Source organism: Hyposmocoma kahamanoa, unplaced genomic scaffold (genome assembly GCF_003589595.1).
Source record: "Hyposmocoma kahamanoa isolate Upper Pololo Valley unplaced genomic scaffold, ASM358959v1 78, whole genome shotgun sequence".
NCBI classification, from domain to species: domain Eukaryota; kingdom Metazoa; phylum Arthropoda; class Insecta; order Lepidoptera; family Cosmopterigidae; genus Hyposmocoma; species Hyposmocoma kahamanoa.
In genome coordinates, this window is record NW_020653945.1 from 5,507,601 (window position 1) to 5,532,467 (window position 24,867).

At 35.1% G+C, this 24,867-nt stretch overlaps 3 protein-coding genes across 3 annotated transcripts; 1 reads left to right on the forward strand and 2 right to left on the reverse strand.

The window, feature by feature from the left end:
- Positions 1-53: 53 nt before the first annotated feature.
- Positions 54-6,692, reverse strand: LOC113233141 (estradiol 17-beta-dehydrogenase 8). Its single transcript, XM_026468148.1, has 7 exons — positions 6,290-6,692; positions 6,059-6,193; positions 5,611-5,804; positions 4,952-5,057; positions 4,616-4,700; positions 3,348-3,463; positions 54-353 (listed from the first exon to the last, which is right to left on the reverse strand). The coding sequence occupies exons 1-7, from the start codon at positions 6,330-6,332 to the stop codon at positions 268-270; spliced, it is 765 nt and encodes a 254-aa protein (XP_026323933.1). The 5' UTR covers positions 6,333-6,692; the 3' UTR covers positions 54-267.
- A 479-nt stretch (positions 6,693-7,171) lies between these two features.
- On the forward strand, positions 7,172-7,959 carry LOC113232970 (mitochondrial cardiolipin hydrolase-like). The gene has a single exon (XM_026467892.1). It carries the CDS (start codon positions 7,237-7,239, stop codon positions 7,876-7,878), a length of 642 nt encoding a protein of 213 aa, XP_026323677.1. The 5' UTR covers positions 7,172-7,236; the 3' UTR covers positions 7,879-7,959.
- Positions 7,960-13,139: 5,180 nt separating this feature from the next.
- On the reverse strand, positions 13,140-18,942 carry LOC113232969 (homeobox protein orthopedia-like). The gene is made up of 3 exons (XM_026467891.1): positions 18,810-18,942; positions 15,761-16,263; positions 13,140-13,611 (listed from the first exon to the last, which is right to left on the reverse strand). Exons 1-3 carry the CDS (start codon positions 18,823-18,825, stop codon positions 13,150-13,152), a joined length of 981 nt encoding a protein of 326 aa, XP_026323676.1. The 5' UTR covers positions 18,826-18,942; the 3' UTR covers positions 13,140-13,149.
- Positions 18,943-24,867: the final 5,925 nt, after the last annotated feature.

Below are 24,867 nucleotides of genomic sequence, written 5' to 3' on the forward strand. Positions count from 1 at the left end.
AACCATTTTTACAATATTTTAGAGTTTTAAAATGAAACCAACTCCTTAGAAAACATTCATAAATATTTTTTATTCAATGTGGGTACAATGATTTCGAGATACAATATGTGATATCAAAAATAGACTTTGTACATGGACAAGAGAAAGATTCCTGTCCCTTATAACCCTGGGGCCAATTTGAAAACCTTGTTCAAATATATTTGACAGACAGCACATACGCTACAATCTTTTTTTATTAAATCGTTGCTGTGTAGCTGTGCAAAGGTTTTATAAACCTCCAGCAATATCTATTACAGCACCATTTACATAAGAACTCTTCTCTGATGCCAGGTACGTAATAAGTTCGCCAACCTCTGAAAAAGGAATAGATAATTACTGTACAATCATTATCCATCATCAACAATCGTTTGTTGGTAATCCTAATAAGCTGCGTACACCGTTAGACGGCGGCACAGTACGATATGGAGTCTTCTTTTTAGCAGTAACTTGGGGGGAGAAAGTAAAACAATCAGAATTCAAAATTACGTTATGTTAAATTAATATCAGATGAGTAAGTTATTTTCACGATTTTGGTGATTACAATATGAATTATTCGCTTATGGTCAGTTTCATTTTTCTCAATGTAAAACATGCATTAAATTATGAATATGAACGAATAAATCAAGACGTCTGCTAATCGCTATACAAGGACGCGTAGCCAGATATTTAGTGTGTGCCTTATTCCAGCGAGACCATAGTCGAGTTTTGGAAATTTGCATAGCCAGAAAAAGTCGCTATTTAGTCGGTTCTAGTCGCAAAAAACTCGATTTAGTCGGTCCGCCGTTCAAATGTTATAAGGGTGTTTTACTGTCCACGCTGAAATAAGCTTATTCCAGCGGCACCATTCCTCAATCTCGAGAACCACAACACCTAGCTCAGATCAGATTACACTAAAAAAGTCGTGATTTAGTCGGTTAGTTTAGTAGTTATTAAGGTGTTTTACTATCCACGCTCAAATAAGCTTATTCTGGCGGCACCATATTTGAATCTCGAGAACCACAGCTCCTAGCTTAGATCTGATTGCATTCACAAAAAGTCGTGAATTAGTCGGTTCTAGTCGCGAAATTTTAGAATTAGGCGCTTCTTTGTTTAGAAGATATTGGATATTCAATTATTTTCATTGAGAGGTACATTTACGTAGAAAAATCGTACACATAATGAAAAATGTATACCGACTAAATAGCGACTTTTTTCTGGCTAGTCAAATTTCGAAAATTCGACCATGGTCACGCTGGAATATGGGACACTAACTTAGTACCTATTGGTACACCAGTGTCGCGACAAGTACCAAATAGCATTTTTGTAACTAATTGGTTTTACTTTGACGATCTGCAATTTATCAAAGCTACTCTACTACTAGTTTCTACTCAACTAGATGGCACGTATTGCATAATATTTTTAAGGATTCTGCCAACTATTCTTTTATTTTGTTTAGGATTAGCGCCATCTACCCATGTTAATTTATAAATTAGTTTGTAACACACAATACCATCTATTAATAAGCATATTTGTTAAACTTCACAAAATAATTTTAGCTCGTGATCAATGTTTGAATAATATTACAAACAGACCACTAAAGAAGGATGGCGACATCCCGTGTATTTTGTGGCCCAGTCTTTTTAAAGACCTAGACCTATCAATACTTGTGACTCATTATCAAAGAATCAAAAAAGCTAATAGAGCTTGGAGAAGCTGGTGTTATCAAGTTGATATAGGTTATGTTTATAATATTGTCCTGTATTTTGCTTCAGATGTATGTTCGTAGTAGTAGAAAACAACAAGTTGTCAGTTTGTTCCCAAAAATAATAAAGTACTTCCCGAATATTCCCAAATCTGCCAAATTCTGTAACATTTAATATAACTTATGATGTTCTGCAGCAATGAAAATGAATAAAAATTAAATCTGCCCATAAGGATCGTATTCCAGAACTCTACTCAATGCTCAAGTCAGGACTTGATTACGAGTACGATTGAATACGACCCTAACATTGGCAAGAGGTCTCTTAGCTTACCGTGGCACACGCTATACCAACTAAACAACGGAACGAACCAGCGGACCTCACGAATTTTTCTATGTACTCGCGTCGTGTCTTTGTATTTGGTTTTTCAACGACTTTTTAGTCGTAGCGCCATCTATGAGAAACCTATGAAAGATTTATCACCCAGTTAGGACCTTTACAGCTACCGGTCCTGGCGAGATGTGGCTATTCGCTGTATTTTAAATTTTCATTGAATTGATATTCAATTTTTTTTTTGTGAAATAACTCCACTACTTTGTTATAATTATTAATACAAAGATCGAACACTCAGAAAAAATTCCTGCGATCCGGCCGGATTCGAACTGACGTCTTCTAGCTTACTGTGCCAGACCCTACACCAACTAAACAACGGAACGAACCAGCGGACCTCACGAATTTTTCTATGTACTTGCGTCGTGTCTTTCTATTTGGTTTTTCAACGACTTTTTAGTCGTAGCGCCATCTATGAGAAATCCGGTTCGGTTCGAATCCGGCCGGATCGAAGGATTTTTTTCTGAGTGTTCTATTTCTTAGTTCTAGTATCTTTGCATTAATAATTATAACAAACTAGTGGAGTAATTTCACCAAAAAAAAAACAATTGAATATCTATTCAATAAAAATTTAAACAAAGAGTCTTGTCAAAACGTTCATTTGCAACTTTCATTGTCTCTCATTTAAATGTTGTCTAAATATTTTTGTCATGTTGTATTTTATTTTTTGCTTTATGTTTGCTTTATGTGATTATTTCATTAAGTAATTCATAGCTTTAATGTTTGTGTGTGTACTATGAAATAACCAATACTTCAGTTAGGTAAACATTCAATCATGCTTAAAATGAAACGTACGTACAAGAACGTTACCTAATCTATGGCCGAACTGAATCTCAATTGCTTTATGTTCTTGCATTTATTCTAAAATACATTGTTTTACGATTTCTTTATTCTCAACTTCTAAAAATATACAAAAATATATTCATAACTAGGCACAGACTAAAACGCCAAATTATTAGTAATAGTTATTCGCTTTCGCCATCCTTCTTTCATATTGAGCAGGAATTATTATAATTGATATCCAAGGCCATTTACATAACAGAAACTACTTCCAGGTTATTGATCAGCGCTATCTGGATATAAAACGTGATTTTGACCTTTTTCAAAGTTAAGATTCGTAGTATATAGATTAGCAGCCCTCTTGACTTATTGGTTACGAAGCATGCTTATTTTTATATATTTAGTGTAATTATAATGGATTTGTCAATAGTATAATTAATTTGATTAGTAATTGCTCACCAACGGGATCAGCCTGTCTTCCTAAAGGAATTCGTGCCAAGAACTCCTTCATGACTTTCTCTGGAACACTCTTAATGATTGGCGTATCAATGAACCCTGGCAGTATCGCATTAACCCTGAAAATGCCTGAACATTTTAGTAATTAAGTACATTCCTAGTATGAAAAGATCTTCTGTCCTAAATTAGTAAATATTAAACTAAAGTTAGTGTCGTAGCACTATCACAGCGACGACAATAAGCTAACTAAATGACGGATTCCATAACAGCACAGCGCACACTCTATCTCATAGCTGACTGTTATTAATTTTATTCATAAAATAACTATTTATTCGTATTATTTATTAACTTATAATGAGGCGTGTTACGTTTACCATTTGTTTTAAGTCTTGTGTTTTAATCATAATTTTTTATTATATTTATTGTCGTTATATGTATAGTGTGCGCACTGTACCGTATTTTTTTATGGAATAAGTGATATTCTATTGTATTCTAAGATGTGGTAAGTACAAAAATAAAGTGTAAATATTCACACATTTTCGAATATAATATAAAAATAAGCTATTTCAAAAACAACATCTCGTCTTCTGTTTAAAAATATGTAATCAAGACACCATTTTAAAAAAAAGGTGATTATGCTTTTATTTTAGAGAAAAGAAACAAACTACATTCAGTGTTAAGTATACACCGCGTTTTTTATTATTTATATTCGAAAATAGGTGAGCATTTACTTCTCATTGCGCCCGACTTCGATTCCCTCCCTTGCAAATTAGAAAAAAAAATTACGTTACTTTATCAATATACTAGTCAAAGTCAAAAGATTACAATAAAACCTTTATACTTCATTTAAAAAACATGTCAATAAAAACTGATTCTTCTTCATTGGGGATGTCCACGCTCTTCTCTGCAGTCGGCGTACAAAAAAAAGGTGAGGAGGAGTGGCATTAAATACTATTGTTCAAGCATAGTAAGAGAATGCTTAACTGTATATTGAGCGAAAAAACTATCATTTTTACTCAAAAAAAACATCAATACTTTATTCTTAGAAAAAGTTTTCAAAATGTTCATAATTGAATATTAACCCACATAAGAAAACAGTCTAAATTTAACTACCAAACTTTATTTAATTAAACTACCAAAAAGTTGCTCAGCCAACTACCAAAATGATATGGTTGAAAAGCACACCACTCGAAGTTGAAAACAAATAAATTTGACTTGTGTTCTTTAGTCTGCTGAACCTAGATTTAGAACTTATGAAAATGAAAGTCTACCTTATATTAGATTTGCCCAACTCCAAAGCTGCTACTCTACTCATACCAACAACACCGGCTTTGCTCCCAACATAATTCACTTGGCCTGTAATAATGAGAAACAAAACATTTTAGAATTTTATTACATAATCATAATCAATAGTAAAGAATATATCTGATTCGTAACGAAGGTTAAATTCATGTCTTTTATCTAAATCTATATAAAAAATATTCAGTACATAAAGCACACAAAATATCTGCTCCTATCTTATCGGCTTATATGATGCCAAATTATTATATTATAAGAAAATAAACACTGCAAACTGTACAAAATATGTAGGTACTAAACTGATTTACCCATATTTCCATATTTGCCAACAATGCTGGAAATGTTTATAATAGAGCCAGGCAAAGATGCTGCTGTTAGTGCCTTGGCAAAAGTTTGCATTACCAAGAATGTGCCCTGTAAAAGAAAAAAGACAAATGATAATTGTTTGAGATATTTAAATATCAATAAAAAGAACCTTTAAAGATGGAGAAGAATAGCAAAAAACTGCAGCGAGTTTAACCTGTGCCAAAGGATAACTTGAAATCATTGACTTACAAATAAATGGACGACGGGTGTAATACAAAAACCACGAAAAAAATGTCCCAAGTCAACCTATTTAAACATAGTGACACGTCAAGGAATATGAAAAAGCTAAAACGTGGAATTTAAATTGTAATGTCATCGCAGTACTGTCTAATTTTGCTTGCTTCGCTGTCAGTCGAGCAAACCAAGACTAGAGCATGAATGACGCTCTGTATATGATTTTAACGCCCTATAAGTTCGGACACTTTTTAGCGTGGACCCGACGTCCATATAATTGTAGGTCAATGCTTGAAATAGAAAAAATTGCAGCAGCAGCAGAGTTAAAATCAGGACTTAAATACTTTACTTCATTTGCATTTAAGAACCATAATATGTACATATGACTGCTAGCCATAGCCTTTTCTAGTGAGTTCTATTATCTTACTTTTAAATTAACTGCTACAACTTTGTCAAAGTCTTCTTCAGACATCTTGAGCAACCAGTTGTCCCTCACAATGCCAGCAGAGTTGACGATTATTGTTGGAGGAGCCTTGTAGTGCTCCATTGCTGTATCTAAGGCTTTTTGCACTGATGCAGATTGCGATACTTCCAGTTCTATTGCACTGTGGTCACCAACAGCTGAAAATAATTAATGAGTTATTAATAAACAAGTAAACATTTAATAATTACCTCTTTGTGATTGATGTGTTGTTGAATGTCAAATAAGGCCGATTTTATTATTTATTTTATTTTAATTTAAAACAAATGTGAGTCCTTAACAAAAAATAGTATATTTAAAAAATTTGGTTTGAATTCAGAGCAAAATGTGGATATTTATCATTATAAACATTGACTTACAAATAAAAAGTCAATGATTATAAATAAAAGTTTACCATTAGCACCACTAGCCAATGGAATGGTCTTAATAGTTTCCATAGCAGAATCATAGTTCAAATCAGCGGCAATGACTGTGGCGCCTTCTCTAGACAGCACCTGACATGCGGCGCGGCCTATACCGGAGCCGGCACCTACAAAAACAAGTGAGCAACACATGTTCGGAATTGAAATCATAAATAAAAACAAAAGAATAACTACTTGAAAAGGTAAACAAAACAAGAGGTTACCTGTGACAAGAGCTAGCCTGCCAGCGACGATTCCTGTTACCATTTTCGGTTCTTTAAGAGTGAATTTGAAATGCGAAAACTTGTTAGCTTCTCCTTCACCTTTGAAGTTTGATCTTAATCTCTTATCGGAGTCTTATCAATAACTCTGCAGCTTCTCAATACACAGCTACTTGTTGCATGAAGCCATGACGTCACCGGAATGCTCATCTCCATTGCATGCTGGCCCGATAGAGGCCTTGTGCAGCTTGCGAATAGCGCTATATAGCCTTATATAGTGCTGATTACGCATTTAATGTGATACGATAGTGCTCTACACAGAACTATATTGTGAAAGACTTATTGGTTTTAAAGCAACTGATGTTTAACATCACTAAACAACAACTCAGCAATCCTATGACATCACGGCACGAAATTTCACGAAAACGTGACAAACCGTGTTTAGTTTTATTATATTTTATTGTAGTATTTATTATTCACCAAACATTTGTATTGTTTCGTTCAAAAATAGCTTATTCTACAATAAGTTTATTTAACCTATAACCAATTCTCGGTTCGTAAAATAATTTACATTTACGTTATCCTTTTTAAAATATAGGAAATTATTACGTGATGTGACCGACAACTTCAACCCCCTCCAGTCCCCCAGTTTATAGTTAATGGTAAAATAGAAAAGTAAAGAGCTTTTATAAAACCGCTCGCTCGACCCATTTTGCTTTATTTTTTTTTGCCCGTTGAACTTGTTTTATCTACGGACCTGTCAAATAAATGTCAAAATCGTCTGCGTGCTGCTATTTGGTTAACACAACCGCGAATTTCACCGGTTTTGTTTGCAATTATTACAAGTAATATTTTATTAATATCTGATTTACGGCCAAAGCTCCGTACATAGAAGACATAGTCCTAGAATTACGCAAAGGGATAACCTTAACAATTCTTTTGCCGGTATTATGAGCGTTAAAAGTTACGCAAAACTTTTGCTTATAAGTGCATCTTTTGCAATATTTACGCATTGGGCGTACGAGGTTTTGACAAGGAAAAAGAAGAAAGACAAACCTATAGAGGTTCACGAAGTAATTATGTTTTCAAGCGACTCCACAGTGCTGAAAAAGAGTAAATATTCTCGATGCGTGATTACAGAAAGTATGGAACGACTTTTGTTCCATTTGAACTCACCGCGGTACTCCTTGGACATCTGCATGTATGTTCTGACTAATATGGATATGGCGAATGCTATCCTGAAATTAAACTATAAAGGTGTGAAGGTAAGGATCATAATTGATGCTGATATGGCGTTTTCAGCCGGCTCTAATGTGAGAAAATTGGAAAAGCAAGGAATTCCTGTAAGATGGATGAAGAGCACCAATTTAATGCACCATAAGTTCTGTATACTTGATGCATCTGTTGATGGTGACAAAGTTACTGAAGTGACACCCCTAGTGATAATGGGGTCATTGAACTGGACTAATCAAGCATTAAATGGTAATTGGGAAGATGTGACAGTTACCTCCCAAGAGAAGCTGGTAAGACAATTCAAGGCAGAGTTTGAGCGACTGTGGGTGTTGTTTAGGCCTATTGTTAACATGTCTTAATATTTACGATTGTTTAATAATTATAGTAAATAAATCTTTAACTGGTCATATGTCATGTAAAGTTGGTTTAATATAAACTGGCATTTTTCCACTTGAGACCATCATTAGTGAAAAGAAATAAATTTTAGGCAGTTGTTTTCAAAACTTCGCAGTGTTTATTTTTATATTAGCATATATTTTATAACTTTATATTAAGTAATGTAACATTTAATTTATGCAGCTTGTAAAATAAGCTTGAAATTTTAAATGATTCTACAAATATTGAAAAGTATTCAAATATTTAGGTTATTACATCATAGTATAAAACAAAATAACACTGACGCGACTATAAAACGCAATAGTTTTTTTAAAGGTAGTTCATTACCCCTGTTGTTTAATTTTAATTGGAAAAATGCCAGATAATGTTGAACTAATTATACAATCATTAGAAACACACAGTAGCGTCTTAAAGCCACACAGTGTCTCTAATAGTCCATAAATCCTATATACCATAAAACAGTTTTAAAAAATCTGACCAACATTGTTACAGATGTGTATGTCAATAGAACATATTGTAACAGGTTAATTAAGTGATTTTGTAAAATACCAGCTTATTTCTATGTAAATAAGTCTAGAAAACTCATACCAACAAATTGGAAATGAAACTATTTTTTCTAAATCTCAATTGTGTATATTTATTTGTTTTTTTCAAACATATCAAGCTTTTGGGGTCTTTATTCATGTCAGCTGTGACCATGGGACCAATATACTGCCCAAATCGTTAATTTGTTTGAAAAAACAAATTTACGCAATTTCAATTTAAAAAAAGTTACGTTTCCAATATGTTGTATTTGTGAAAACCTACGAAATGATTATAACAACAAACTTGTCACAAAAATACTAATAGTTTTGGGTTTAATAACTCAATTAAGAAACTATTTGTTGTTACCTTAGAATGAAAACCTTGCATACGCATTTTACACAGTTTGTTTTTTGTTGAAGAAAAACTTATAAACTTCTTACTGAAATATATTATTAAAGTAATATAGTATCTCAAAGAGGTATAATTAACTAATTAAAATGCCACACATTTTTACCTTTGTCCTGAAAAATTACATAGAAATCACATATGAGATTTTCACTTAGGATGACATTGTATCGTGTGATATAACTGTAATGGAGTTAATCCCTGACTGTGAAGACAAGGTCAGAATACAATATTTCTTATATGTTTCAGAAACCTATCTTCACTATAGAATTGAAACATACAAAAGAAAAAAAATGTATAAATTAAATATTGTGTAAAACATCAGGTTTTGGCCAAGGATTTGACTTCACACACTGGCCTTAAGAATTGCTTTTAACCGTGTTTAACCAGGACCATGTTTTATCAAAACTATACAGTTAATATAAAAGATAATAAAGCTGATCTATTCTCGCTATGTTGCTAAATCTTAAATGGTACAAATAGTGCCACCATCTCCATTCAAAATCAGTTTTTCAATCTTTATGTTATAAGTTATTGTTTTACTGTCTAATTTAAAGTAAAATCACTATATACGTACCTTGCAGAGGCCTGTATTTAATAAGCAGGTCCTAAGTCTGATACTAAGGGTCGTATTCTAGAACTCTACTCAATGCTCAAGTCAGGATTTGAGTATGGTTTAAAGCACTCGAAATCATACTCAAGTCCCTGCCATTAGGGTCGTATTTCCAGTGCTTATGTTTCCAGTGCAATCCTGACTTGAGCATTGAGTAGAGTTATAGAATACGACCCTAAATCCATAACGGCTGTATTTTGCTAATATCTTGAGAAGCATAGATGCGACATATTGCACTCAAGCAATATGTCGCATACGAAATCAAAAACTATCGTAACTCAAAATTGTGGAATTGAGAAAACACGTTTTGAAAATGTAATAAATTTATTCTCGTTTATAAATGAGTATTATTTATAAATAAAAATAATTATATTATGCGCAATAAGATTTTTTGTTTCAGTATTTTTTAATTTTCGAATTATATTTTCTCAATACCACAATTTTGAGTTACGACAATATTTGGTTTCATGTGCGATTGTATCCAATGTATACAGTTTAGGGCCAGTTCACATGACAACTGTTAGACGCGCGTTTTGTTTGCTTTGCTCGCCTACTTAGGAATTAAATTGGTGTATTAGGGCGCTCCCTCACCGCGAACATTCGCCTGTAATGTAACATTCAAGATTCGTTTTCGAGCATTACATTACAAATACCTCCTTCAGAAAGAATCTGAAAGGCACTCCAGACACTCAAACGCACTCAAAGGTACTCAAAGGGACTCAAAGGCACTCAAGGGCACTCAAGGGCACTTAGGCACCTAAATTAAGTAAAGACTTGAAAACATTTCCACTATATCTGGTGGAGTCGCAACCTTACAATCTGAACAGATTGTTACATTACAGGCGAATGTTTCCGGTGAAGGTTCCCGAATGTTACAAGTGTTGCGCAACGAATGCTCGGTTCACCTTCCTCACTGCTGTAATGCTCACTTTTGAACTGTTACATTACAAGAGCATGTTCGCGGTGAAGTGGCGCCCTTACAGTAGTAAGCGCGCATTGGCAACACGCGCGTCTAATGTGTGCCATAGCAGGTAAGAACTTAATATCCATCCTTCACTTGAGTGAGATAGACTTATAAATACAGGCTTTAGAAAACCATTAAGATAATATGAAAATTTATGTTGGTCGTCACATGTGATAATAACAAATTAATATATGAAAGAGTTAATATGATTAGTTTTGTACTGTACGTATTAGGTTGGCCGCAAAGTCCGTACAACATCAAAGTAGAAATGAAAACATTTATAAGTAATAAATATGAATCTAATTTTATTAGACGACCTCGGTGACATAACGGTTTACATTGCGGATGTCCCGAGTTGGAGAATTAACTTCTGTAAAAAATTTTTTTTTTACTTTATTCTGGGTGTTCTGGGAAGTGTCTCAGAATTCCGTTGCTAATAGTACAGGGAATTCGCAAGTTTGACACCAGGCAATCGGGTTGTCTGACACACAATTGTTATTATATTATTAAATTATGTACAATATTTGTTGATAGAGTTACAAGAATCGGAGAGAATGTGGGTTATATTTTTCTGTATCTAATGGAGCGATAAATGTTTTTCACGTAACTGCACTTATGCCATTCTTCCATGACGGGTGCGATGTATTTATGGGCCCTGTTAATATTTTGCTGTCTTTCGGCAAATTTTTAGAATTGCCTTTTCATTGAAATTCATTATAAAAAGTCGTTATCATCCAAAGAATTTTGTAAAGACCGAAATAAGAATACGGTGAATGCGGTAACACACCCTGTGTCGTTAACACACGTTGCACTGGAAGATGTATGTAAATGCAAGTAAGAGATGCAATTTGCATCTCTTTATCTCCTTGCATCGTCCATGCAAGGAGATAAAGAGATGCAAATTGCAATGCAAATGATTGGAGTACTATTAAATAATGTGAATGAAACGACCGTGTCCGAACGAGACAATAATACTCATTTATTGCAAAATATACATCGGTCAGTGTGGTGCTGCTGCAAGCGCAAAACTAATACATATGATTTCCTGCGGGTTTACTTGTGCATATTAAATTAACAAAATTTAAATCATAAAAAATGTACGGTTTCACCCTAACTGGGGGTGTCCCAAACTGCAGTAGTTTTTGACGGCGTAAAGATGTCTTTATTTTTGTCTATATTTTAATTATCATACATATATATGATTTGACATTATCATGACGAAATAAAGACATCTTTACGATTCACCAATTCTGCAGGGCTAGCACGAACAATCGCGAATTGCACGAAAGCGACATAAAGCACGAGATCTCTATGCGAGAATAGCAGTATCTCGCGCTAGTCGCGCCCTGTCCGTACTGGGCGTGTTTCATTAATCATGGACTAAATTGCGCTTAAATTAAATACGCCCTAAAATATAATTTTTAAAATGACCCTTGCTTTAAAGTTAGCTAGTTGCAAAAATAGCGCGGACTCTAGCCAACCCATTACAAGCAGTATAGTGGTATGTAGTTTCTTTAAAATGTGATTTTATTGTATAGTAGTTAAGTTTAAAGATCTTTATATGTTGTAGTTGTAAGCTTAATATTTTCAATTTACTATTGTTCCCTTTTTTTACTACAGTGTACTAATTACAGTGCTAAAGCACATAATTCAACGTATTTTCATTTCTTTGATAGGGTATAAGGCATTAACCCATTAGGCAAGATCGAAATAATGAAGAAAGAACAGAAGTTCGTATTTTGAGATCTAAACTAACACAGAAATATGAATGGTTAAGTCAGTGGTGGCGTGATGCCGCGTCCTTTTTTAGCAAAACGGTAATTTGGCGCCGTTAAGTGGATTCATAATGCACAAATTATAATATAATATATATTGTCGCTATTGCGCTACGCGTTGCGCGATATGATCTTGAGTTGACCAATCAGGAGCTACGACCTTAGCTCCTGATTGGTCAACCCAAGTTCGTATCTCGCACCACGATAAATTGCGGCAATATATTGGCAGAAATTGTTGCATTGTGAATCCACCTTTAAAGTGTGACGTCACAATCAGGTGTTGTCGTGGAAAACTGATTTACTGTGAAAAACAAATTTCGTAACACATCGTATTTTTATTGATTTCCCATTTACCTTTAATTTAAGGCTAACAATAAATGTTTAATTTTTCTCAGCACGCAAGCACGTCAAGCATGACACTTTCTACTTTGGACCGTTCTTATCGTAAGCGACATAGAGTTGGATTTAAAGTCTTAAGTGTCAAGCTTGACGTGATCTTGACCCTGGACAGCCAAGAGCACAGCAAATTTGACACTTTGAACTATTATGGACCGTTCTTGATTTGAATTTTAATCTTTAGTTTCAAGCTGGACGTACTCTTGACCCGTACTTGTTAAATGGCTTATTGCCTTCCGTCCGATTTACTACGCCTGTTTCAAAGTGTTAATATTTTGACTAAATACATTATTTCATGTTTTTTATTACATTTTTTTTACATTTCTGCTAAAACAACCATTGGTTCTCACTGAAATTTTTAAAACCATACATTTAAAAGCCGTTTTGTGGCTTCTAGCGTGTAATCTATATGTCTATCTGCATCATTCGACGAACTTTCCACACATTTTCGCCGTTTCGAACAAAATGTAAGAAATGGAATAAAAACAACTGAGACTTATAACCTACCTATTATAATATTTTATCGTCTCAGTAGTATCTTGAGTATCGTACAATCTCATAAAGTAATATTGTTAAGGCTAAAGTCGTGTGGTCTCAGTCTCAGGTTCAGGTTGTAGGAACTGTGTGCTGGTTGCAAAGAACCACTGTAACTTCCGATGATAGCGCAAGATCCATAGTTATCACCGGTGCCTCCATAGTTCATACTTTGACTCATAAGTGTATTGGAGTTTTGGACATATTGTCGGTTACTGACGTTCTGCATCATTAAAGAGTAATCATTCTGGTACAATCCTGGATTTGTAATGGGAATACCAAGGTTAAAATTCAAATTATTCGTTTGGAAATGATGAAGCCAAGGTTCTTTTGTTCTTGGGTATTCTTGTCGAGGGTCTTGGTGCGGTATCCCGATGGGCACTGGTACTGGTTCTGGGGTACTGTGAGTAGTGGAACCCCGATGATTAGATAGAGCTGATCGCTCGTTTCTTCTGAATTTTGCGCGACGATTTTGGAACCACACCTGTGAAGTAATAGATTGTTTTATTATTACAAAAAGGCAATTGAACCTTATTCTTATTGGCAGTGTCTACTCATTACGATTATTTTAGGCCACATAACATTTTCAAATGTATTAAAAACCAAAAAGCGTGATCCATCTCCATAGGGCGCACTATAAGTTTCCGGAACTGGCACATAAACAATATTTAAAAAGTAATTACAACATTTGAAAATGGAACTCTTTGGCTGTAGAATAAATTTGTTTCGTCTGACTGTCACTTGTTTTTACATTGTGGCGTCATTTTAGAAATTGGTTGTCTACATCACCATGGATTTAATTCGTGAAAACTTTCGTAGTATGATTTTCTACGACTCTAAGTGTAACTTAACAACTCAGCGGAGCTTCGCTCGGCTTCAAACTGCTTTTGGCGATGAAACACCATGCAAGACGACTATTTATAGCTGGTTTGCAGAATTCAAAGCGGTCGTGTGAATCTCAGTGACGAATTTCGTGATGGTCGCCCGTCCACTGCTGTGAACAACAAAAACATCGATGCTGTGCGCCGTATGATCAAAACAGACAGGCATGTGACATACCATGAGATTCGGGCATCGTTAGGCATAGGCATGAGTCAAATACAATCAAAAGTACACAAACATTTGGGTGTGAAAAAACTGTGCTCCCAGTGGATCCCACACAATTTGACTAAGACTCAAAAAACGGATCGCGTCACTTGGTGCAATGCCATGCTTACCAGATTCAACGAAGGGGCGTCATATTTGGTGTGGGACATAGTAATAGGTGACGAAACGTGGATTTATAGTTACGATCCCAAAACAAAGCAGCAATCGAGCGAAAGGGTCTTTCGAGATGAGCCGAAACCAACCAAAGTGGCCCGCGTGCAAAGTGCCTCTAAGCGGATGATTGCTTCTTTTTTTACTAAAACTGGACACGTGGCTACTCTTGCTTTGGAGAATCATTGTACCGGGAATAGTGATTGGTACACGACCATTTGTTTGCCGGAAGTTTTTGACAAACTCCGTAAAAATAACCGTAAACGCTGTATCATCTTGCACCACGATAGTGCCAGTTCTCACACGGCCAGACAAACAAATGAATTTTTGAAGGTGAACAACGTTGACCTTATAAGCCATCCCGCGTACAGTCCCGACCTTGGCACTTGAATTTTTGCAACCAGTTATGCGGTCAACGATTTTCATCACCTGAAAAGGCTGTTGAAGAGTATGAAAAATATGTTTCAAAGATTGTCACGGAGGAGTGGCATAAATGTTTTCAAAATTGGTTCATTCGTATGAAAAAGTCCATTAACGCTAACGGAGAATATTTTGAGAAACAATAAGTAAATTCATAGGAAATGAAACTATTTTTCCGGATTTAAATCGCGTATAAGTATTTGTTTTTTCAAACAAACCGACGTTTCGGGCCCTTTACAGGTCCCATGGTCACGGTTGACTGAGATGGTACAGTCTTCAACCAGTTATGTCTAATATTAATGCAAACCACCCTATTTTTTCACTATAGTTACAATAGTTACTAATTAAATACCTTATATTTAATTTTACAAAGAAAACATTCCAATTTACGCTACATTAAGTTTTACAAATTCTTTTATTGAATGAATTTTTATTAAGTTTAATTTATTATTAATTATTAATAGAAATTACAATAAACTAAAACATATTAATTAGTACTGCAGTCTTATGTCTGTTTGGGATTTTTCATTACAGGAAATACTGGGTCCCAAACTGGTGGTACGGAGAAACCATCTTCCCTGTTGAAATTAGGATGTTTTTTAATTTCAATGGCCTCTCGCAGCATCCTGGGCAGATAACGGACTAATAACTAAGATTACTACTAACTAAGACTAGACAACGGAAACGTCGGTTTGTTTGAAAAAACAAATATACGCGATTTAAATCCGGAAAAATAGTTTCATTTCCTATGTGTAACAAACGCAAAAACCTAAGAACTCGATATAATAAGTAAATCCATTTCTGACCATTTATAGTATTTTTTATTATTCATTCCGGAAACTTATAGTGCGCCACACGTACAAACCAAATCGTCTTATTTTACAACGTAACGTAACGTAACAAAGACAAAATATTTACCAATATTTACTTATTGCAGGAATTATTGATAACGTTACCTGAACTCTAGCCTCTGTCAAGTTGACTCTTGCTGCCAAGTCTTCTCTGACAAAAGCATCAGGATAATGAGTTTTTTCGAATACTTTCTCCAACGCTGCCAACTGTTGACTGGTAAATGTCGTCCGGTTCCTCCTAGGCTTCTTCCTCTCATCTCCTTTCTCTCGTTCTTCTTCAATTTCTTTCGGTATTTCCTTTTCTTTCCCACCTTTGGCTTCTTCGATCTTTCGTCTCATATCTTCATAAGCTAAATAATCCACAGGTTTCATATACTGTCTCTGAAGATCCTTGGAATACCAGCTTAAATCGTTCTGATATGTGGGATCATAAGATCCTGCTTGTCTTCCAGCAGTAAAATGATGAAGTCTTAGAAGACTGTCTTCATGACACTTGATCATTTGAAATAAATTGTGATTCTCTGAATAATTTGAATTGATGTTATAGGTACGTTCAGTTTTGGAATCGTAAATCTTTGGTTGTTCTTGTCGTGTAGTACTTGATGTTTCTGTTAAACAAAGAAAAGAAGAGCAATTAGGTACAAACTGCGTAAAAAATTGGTTAATCATACTTGTGGAGGTCTACGGCAAATGTTTTCGCAGACTAAAGTTCTGTAGTCGCACGTTCCTCTGAAGATTCAACAGTATTTATCTTTCTATATTTTTAATAAGCAGTAGAAGAATTTCCTAAACGATTCTCATTACAAACTCCTGACTCTTGTTTCAGCACATGTCGCGCCGCACACGCACCGGCGGCCGCTCTCTGTGGTTCATTGTTGCGCGGTGCGCGCGCAGTCATATCGGTTACACATAAACACGTGGAAAACGTTTTTATGCTTCTTTGACTGCTTACTGCGAAGGCCAATGCGGTAGGCTGTTTTTTTGGGTCCTATAGCTACTTCAGAACTTTGTCAATTAACCTTTTTTCGTAAGAGTGCAAACTTTGTTCCAGACTGAAGTAGGTAGGTATTCTACCCTATATCGTAGGTAACACATAACACCGCTCAAAAATTGGCGGTTTTTTAACGAATAATACAAATTATATAATCACCATTTTTTCAGAATTTTTGCTGAGCAGTTTCGAACCAGTCTGTGTGGTCCTTAATCATGAGATGCCGCGCTGGTGACTCAACGGAAACTTGGTATTCTATTTAAAATATATAAAATGCATTCTATTCCACGTAGATCCTCGTTCCGAATTCATTGAATTTAGTACACTTGAATTTTTGCTACAGCTTCGGACATTTTTGTTTAATGTAGCAGTTTGAAAAGTCAATTTGCCCTATAAGCTAACATACTGGATATATCCAAACTAATACTATAAATGGGAAAGTAACTCTGTTACGTTTTCGCGCCCAACACGTTGAACTAATTTTGATGAATTTTGGTATAGAAATAAATGGGACCTAGGCGAAGGACATAATACTACTTTTTGTCACAGAAATAAATCTTAAAGAGGGTGAAATAGGGGATGAAAGTTTGTATGGAGAACCATTCATTTCTCAAGTAAGGGATCTGAAAAGTAATATTTATGCCTTTTGTAAGAAATAAACAAAACAAAAGAAATTGTACGATATTCACCAAGTCACCAATGCGTTGTCACGGCGGGAAAATTTATGCAATTCGTAAAAATACACTTTACCCAAGCACATTTCGAAGTGATACAAATAGCTGCAATTAGCATTTACTCGTATTCTTTGCTGCTTTAAAAGGAGCCTTCCCGCAACCCCCCACCATTCCTTTTCTGTAGGTACCTACGCTAACGCACCCTGTGCAACAATCTGCGAATACCTAAGGACCGTTTACACGGGGTCAATCGACGAGCTATTCCAATAAGCCAAGGCATTACTGGTATCGTGTAAATAGAGGTTTATTCCCACTTGTTCCATGTACCTACGCAGTTGCACATGGAACAATTAGAGAGTAAATTAGAACGATTTTTCGGGCCAATAAAGATATTGTAGGTACAGTAGACTGCTCGAAGTACTTAATCTACGCAGAGAAAGTTACACCAAGTTCAGAATAGTTTAAAGATTGATAGTATACCTATTTGCATTCTTTTAGACCTATTGATATGCCAATGAGTCTTACAATAAACTTGTCATGCTCTTAAAGTTCATATTTATGCTGGGTGTAGGATGCATAAAATAGGCTTTTAAGCTCGAGTACCTAAACGAAGTTAAATCTTCGTTTAAGACCAAGGCAATCAGCCGCCAACAGCCACGCATACTAGAACTTTATAAAATAGAATTTTATTTTTATTTGTTTAATCCGTGTTATATTACAAAATAAAAGCTTGTAAAATACATATAACATAATTATGTAGTCCGACCTGAACCAAGTGTCACGTGTAAAAAAAAGAAAAAAATAAACATTTACAAATTGCAATATTGGGAAATGAAACTAATTTTCCGACAGACCACGTGATTTTTCCAGGTTTAAATCGCGTATTTGTTTTTTCAAACAAACTAACGTTTCGGGCCCTTTACAGGTTCCATGGTCACTCACGGTATAGCCACGTATAAAAAAAAAGAAAAAATAAAAATTTGCAATATTGGGAAAAGAAACTGTTATTCCGGATTTAAATCGCGTATATTTGTTTTTTCAAACAAACCAACGTTTCGGACCCTTTACAGGGCCCATGGTCACAGTTGACTGTCAACCGTGACCATGGGACCTGTAATGTGTTACAATCACGAAAACCTAAGAACTCGATTTGCAATATTGCTGCTTTCTTCGTAGTGAAAAACAGAGTGTATATAACTCGTTCATAAAACCCATTTTACCCTTGACTTACACGTCTTATACAGTGGTCTTATTTACTATTATATTATATTATGCACTTGTTGTACAATCTACTATTAATCAACTTAGATTTTCTATTAAGTATTTATTTGTAGTTTAATTCTTGGTAACTTTATTTTCTATTTTCAACATTTAAATTTTCACGACAAGAAAAAAGGCGATTCATGAATTATTAACAAACGGCTAGTTTATGTAAAAATTACAAAGCGTCGGCATTGGTTAGGCGAGTAATATATTGCTGAAAACTCACCTTTACTTTGGTCCATAACACTTCAACGAACTAAAAATTCGCAACACAACATCGGTTTCAATAAAAAATATAATTTATACGCTTTTACTGCAAAACTACGGACAGTTTATGTCACGCTGAGTTACTGGACGGCTAAGCTCATCAAATCCAACAACGATCGAAGTCTGACTAAATAATTGTTATTAATTCACCACCTTATTGAATTACTTTATTTAATTAAATAACTCGACTAACTCGAGTTAATGTGCGAACTAATGGAGTTTGTGCTCCGATCTGGCTGCACCTCGCAGTGCTGAAAACATGTGCCGAAGAAAAAACTATGGCAGAGATCACACCCACAGCAAAGAAGTGAAAATTAACAACGCCCTTATGGTAACTGTTTTTAAGATTTAATTTTTAAACACATTGCTTTGAAGATGAGATTTAGTAGCTGCTGTAGTGAATAGAGCTTTATTTCGAGCATGATTTGGTATAGTTTTCAGAGTGCTCTACCTTTGCATGGGAGGTATCTTAGAAGTATTTTTGAAGTAGCATAGCATCTTGAGGCGGGGCCTACGATTGCCCGCCCGTAGAGTTCGACAAAAAACAGTTTTCGAGCGGAAAAAGATTTGGGTTCAATAATTGACACGTCAACGTTTATTATTTATAATAGCTGGGTAGTAAATGAACATAGAGTTGTTTGGTAATTGGTTGTGAAAAGTTTATGTTGTTGAGACAACGCGGCGCGGAGGAAATTGTGATTTTATGAGGTTTGAAATTAGACTTTGTGATTGTGGCGTGAAATAAAATCAGAAGCCAGCAGTATTAAAGAATTCAATTATACTGTTAAAATTATATAACTGGAAAAGGAAATTGGTAATCTGTATAATTACTATAACAGTTTAAGTAGAGCTATACAAATACAAATACAAATACAAATACAAATACAAAAAGTTTTATTGTCCTATTAAAACATGTTTTGCACATAATTACATGAAACAATAAAAATAATAATAATAATAAGTAGAGACAATTATCGTAATGCACGCCAAACATGTCAACAGGGCAAAAGGAGGTGTCTCAGCTTGTGCTGCCTGCAACCGTTGTTGTCGCAGACAGCGCTGTTTTTCAGCCACCTCCTTGGCCCTAAGATATTGGGCGGGCTTAATTGTATGGAGGGCCTAACAATGAACACGGTATTACTAAATTTTCTAAACAAAAAATATTGCAATAATAATGTGAATACTAATATAACAAAAAATAATACTAATAAAAAATGAACAATTAAAAAAAAAAAATCCAAATAAACTATCAGTAGGTCACTCTACAACTTCGCGTAAGATGAATGTATGTTCGTTATGCACGCGTTTGTGTGTGCATGTGTGTGTGTGTGTGTGTGCGTGCATGTACTTGTGTGTATGAGTGTGTGTGTGAAGAAAAAAGATAGTAAAAATATTAAGATAAATAAATTAGGGCACAAAATAATTCCCCAGCTTTATAGCCTTCCAAAAAGAGTGCTTTAGATCCACCGCCGCAAGTTGCCTTTTTATTAAGGCTGATTTAAATAAGTCTCTGAACCGATGCGTACTGATTTTCTTCCTCATTGGTGGTGGCAGATCATTCCATATTCTTGCAGCACTAAACCTAAAACAACCCCTGTACCGTGATGACTTATGTATTGGAACCCTTAACATGTCGCATATAGTATTACGAAGACTTCTATGCGTAACGTCTCTCTGCCATGTGAGTTTTTCGAAGAGATATTCCGGTTTCCCGTTCCATACCACTCTTTGGACCAAACAAGCATACTGGAGCTCTCTTCTCGCGTTCATGTTGAGGATTCCCTTTTTATTCAAATAGGGAGTAATGTACTCTCGCCTGGGTATATCGAAGGCAAAACGGATGCACGCGTTTTGCACTCTCTGTATAGATCTCTCAGTGCAGGTTTTAATTCTAGGGCCGAAAACAACACTACAGTAGTTAAAGGGTGATAGCACTAAAGCGTCTGTTAGGAGTAACCGTAGCTCTTCCTTTATGTATGGCCTGATTTGGTATAGAGTTTTTAACCTAAAGAAGGCGTTTCTAATTTTCAGATTAACGTGCTCTACGTATTTTTGTTCTTCATCCAAAATAAGTCCCAAATTCCGTGCCGACTTGACCTGTTCCAGAATAACGTCATTAATTTTAATTTTGTTAGCACAATCTAATACCTGTTTTATTTGTGTTTTAGTTCCCAAGATTAACATTTGTGATTTCCCAGGATTTAGAACCAGAGAGTTCCTCTGTGACCAGATGTAAATATTTTGAAGATCGTTATTAATTTTATCCACTGCTAATTGTGAACTTTTTCCGTCAAATGAGTAGTATAATTGTGTATCGTCTGCGTATAAGTGATATTTACAGGATGTTATGCTTATTGGTAGATCTGCGGTAATATCTAAAGGCTATCTAATCTAGAAAAATCTTTAACGTAATTCTAGCAGCATTTTCTCATTTACATGAGTAGTAATGGTAATGTAGGTAAAAATATAGTTAAAAATATAAACTTTATTTTCTGACAAAGTACTTAAGTAATTCAATTCAACAAAGATTTATCCATAATAAGCTAGTCTGTGCCTGAAACATCCGTTCAGTGTCTCGGTTCGAGCCGGGAATAGAAGCCAGGCCCATCGCCGTCGCTTCGAATTAGTGTAAAATGTCGAAAAACGCCTGTAGCCTGCCGCTTCATTGGTTGCCAGACCACTACAGTGTGTGTACAATATTTTTTATAGTTTTCAAGTTCTTTGATGTAAATATCTCAACAACCTACGAGAAAGAGAAAACTTGTGTGATTTATTTTATTTTTATAAGATTTCTCAAATTTCTCCTATTTATTTACGTACACAAGGGTTCTGCCGTATACATCCTCTTCATATAATATTAGTATTTGTGATTTCAATTTACTGAACGGAAATTTAAGGTTTTATTTATTTTTTAATTACATAAGTATGGCTTGTGCAGATTCTATTGATCTCTATAATCATATTATAGCAATTACAATGTTATTATCTTCTTGCAAAGTTGTTTATAAGTAAGTATGCCATACCCTGAAAATAGCTGAATTTTTAGAAACATCAAAGTTCAACTACTAAACCAACCGAAAAGAACAAAAAACAAAAGACCTCTTTTAAATTCAAATTCCTCAAACGTTCTATATTGAAGAGCAAACGCGCAAAAGTGTCATGGCGGCCATAATTGGGGGTGACAGTTGTCTGCCGGCGCGGGCGCAAGACAGCTCGTTTGCGGCTGCGCGTAACGAGAACGCACTAATCTCGTCTTGTTCTCTAAATAATATAAAGTGATCGACATTAAAGCGAACGTAATTTAATTTACGGCTGTAATCTTGCCAATGGAATCATAGTACGTCAGGTATGCGAATGTAAGGTGTCATTTACGTGATCGCATACAGAATGCGGATGTGTCGGTATCAATAAACCATGAAGAATTAGATACTTTAGAGATTGCACCACTGCAGCTTGCATCGCCATCAAGCATCATATTTTGCGAATCCTAAATGAAAAATATATTTGGTATTATTTTTGGTTTGTCATTCTATTACATTATATTGTATCTTTGGTTTATCTTATCATATTCTTGGCTTCCTGACGCATTGACAAAATAAATTTGATAGTGAAATTATCTTAAATTCATGACAGCAAAATTTTATAGTTTAGATAATAAAGCGAATATTTCATTTCTTTTTTTAATATCAAGTGATGGGACGACCAAGTCGCCTGATGGTAAGCTAAACGCCTATCCATAACAGTTGCAGTGCCACTAAGAGCTTTAAATCGCAAAGATTTGAGTTGCACTGCCACTGCGCCCGTCACCCTGTGACGTAAGTTGATTGTAGCCTGCAATTTCACCAGCACCCTTACCCTTCAAAACCGGAACACATTAATGCTGACATTACTGCTTGGTGGCAGAAATAGATAAGGTGGCAGTACTTCCCTGGACGAACCTCTACTGCTACTAAAACGTTACGTACATATCGTTGATAATAGATAAATAATTCCTATTATACCAGATACTTAGACTTATTATTGAGTAGCACTATTGTAGATGCAGCTTCTTTTTATATTTTTGGTACTCATAAAGACATCTTTCCTAGATCAGACCATATCCCGAATTACAAATCGTTGCAACGATAAATTGTTTTTGTTTTATTATGTCTGATGATTGTGGATACAATATTTTCGTATTTAGTGCTTCTCCGTTTCGGTTGTTTTATCTTTAAGCTTCCTGTTTGTAGAACTAACCCCGATCAACAGTGCCCATTGTAGAAAGCGCTTCACGCATGTGCTCTTATAACAAAGCGTATTTAGTGATTCTGTGGTCCCCGCTATAAACTCAAATAGAAAGTGTTTTATGTGCTCGCTAGATTATAGATTTTATTATCCGTCTCTTTTAAAATTAGATACAAATATAGAGTCACTATCAGTTAATCGCTTACTTAATTCGCACACAGTGTGTGCACCGTACTAGAGTAGAGTGCACTCTCCTCGTGTCATAACATTATCGTAATAATACAAACATAATAAATTGAAAAGAAAGAAAAAAGACTACATGACATTTTTAGGACTTTTTCCATTCAAAACCGGCAAACAAAAATATGAATTTTGACATATGATTTGTGTCACAGTGTGGTCCGCTGGCGTATACAAGTTCATCAGGGATGGAAGCCCAATAATGCGTGAACATAACCATTTGTCACCACATCATCCGGTAGAGGGACCATGATTTTGGTAGTGCATTCTATTTCAGCATGCAAACTTGTACAAGTGGCTCAATATGTGCTTCGATTCTCGAACTCGATTTTTTTGGTTCAGTAGAGTAGTAGTAGTAGATTAATTAGTAGTTAATATTAATTTACAGTAATCTCTACATTAAACCACGCGAATTCAGCGTGATTGATGAAAAAATGTAATCATACGTACCCTTTCTATTTTCTCGCTAGCATAAAATAGCTCTTGATTGAAACATTTGTGAAACGAAAGAATGATGAATGAATGAAAAACTTGAGTTACCTTGGTAATTAATACTTAATCTGATGTTCAAACCATTACAAAGGTCTTTTTCTACTTTATTTTTGCATAGAATCTTTATTAATACAGCAAATGAGAAAAGTCCTGTAAAACGAGTCCGTGATGGTCTACCTACTTACGCAGGACAACGACAATTACCTCAACTCAGTGGCGCCATCTATCACGTCGCATCCACGCAACGCTGCACACCAACGATTAATTTGCGGTTAATTTTAGCGCTTGCCCGAAAAACGCCACAATTAACGTGTAGGTAGCAACACAGAAATAGAAACGTAATTGATGATCAATTGCTGCTTTCTTCTGAAAAATATTTTGTAAAATATTTTTTCATTACGTGTAGCTATCAGCGTATAAAATATTAATTAAGTGTCCTTCTAAGTAAATAAAGCATAATAAATATTGACTAATAGACTGCTTGCATCGTAAAATGTGTAAAACTTTAGGGTTATTAACATAATTATGCTCGGGTCCTTCCGAGAGAGAGTAAAGACGTTTTTAAATAGACCAAGTCAATCAATGCAAAATAATTAACAGCAATCACATAAATCATGTTTGTTGTAAAAACATAAACGGATTTTCCAAGTCAATTCGTAAAAAAATAATTAGCGCCGTACGTAAATCATGTTCGGTTCCGTGTCATTGCGAGCCACTCCTGTGTTGACGTTTGTCGCAAATTAATGGGCTCTGTAATAAACGGGTCGTCGTATTCGCGACGCGTGCACTTCCGGATCGAATGCCACCGGCAGGCAGGCCGTAAAAAATCAAGAAGGTACAAAAAAGAATAAAGGAGTTCTATCAAATTTATATCGTAGGTACTGAGTAGGACTTTCATCCCGGGAATCTCGATCTCGAAAGAATCTCGACAGGAGTCTCGACATGTTTTTAGCATTTTCGAGACTTAAGTAATTTAATTAAAAATCTAGTACCTATTAAAAAATGTACCAAACCATCAATTATGTTTTATTTTGACTACATGGACGTGGCAACGCTATAGA

Coding starts and splice junctions, on each gene's coding strand:
- LOC113233141 (XM_026468148.1), bottom strand. CDS start 6,332: ATGGTAACAGGAATCGTCGCTGGCAGGCTAGCTCTTGTCACAG. Junction 5,805..6,058: donor ATTGGCTAGTGGTGCTAATG/GTAAACTTTTAT, acceptor AATTATTTTCAG/CTGTTGGTGACCACAGTGCA. Junction 4,701..4,951: donor TGGCAAATATGGAAATATGG/GTAAATCAGTTT, acceptor TCATTATTACAG/GCCAAGTGAATTATGTTGGG.
- LOC113232970 (XM_026467892.1), top strand. CDS start 7,237: ATGAGCGTTAAAAGTTACGCAAAACTTTTGCTTATAAGTGCATCTTTT.
- LOC113232969 (XM_026467891.1), bottom strand. Junction 13,612..15,760: donor TGACAGAGGCTAGAGTTCAG/GTAACGTTATCA, acceptor ATTACTTCACAG/GTGTGGTTCCAAAATCGTCG.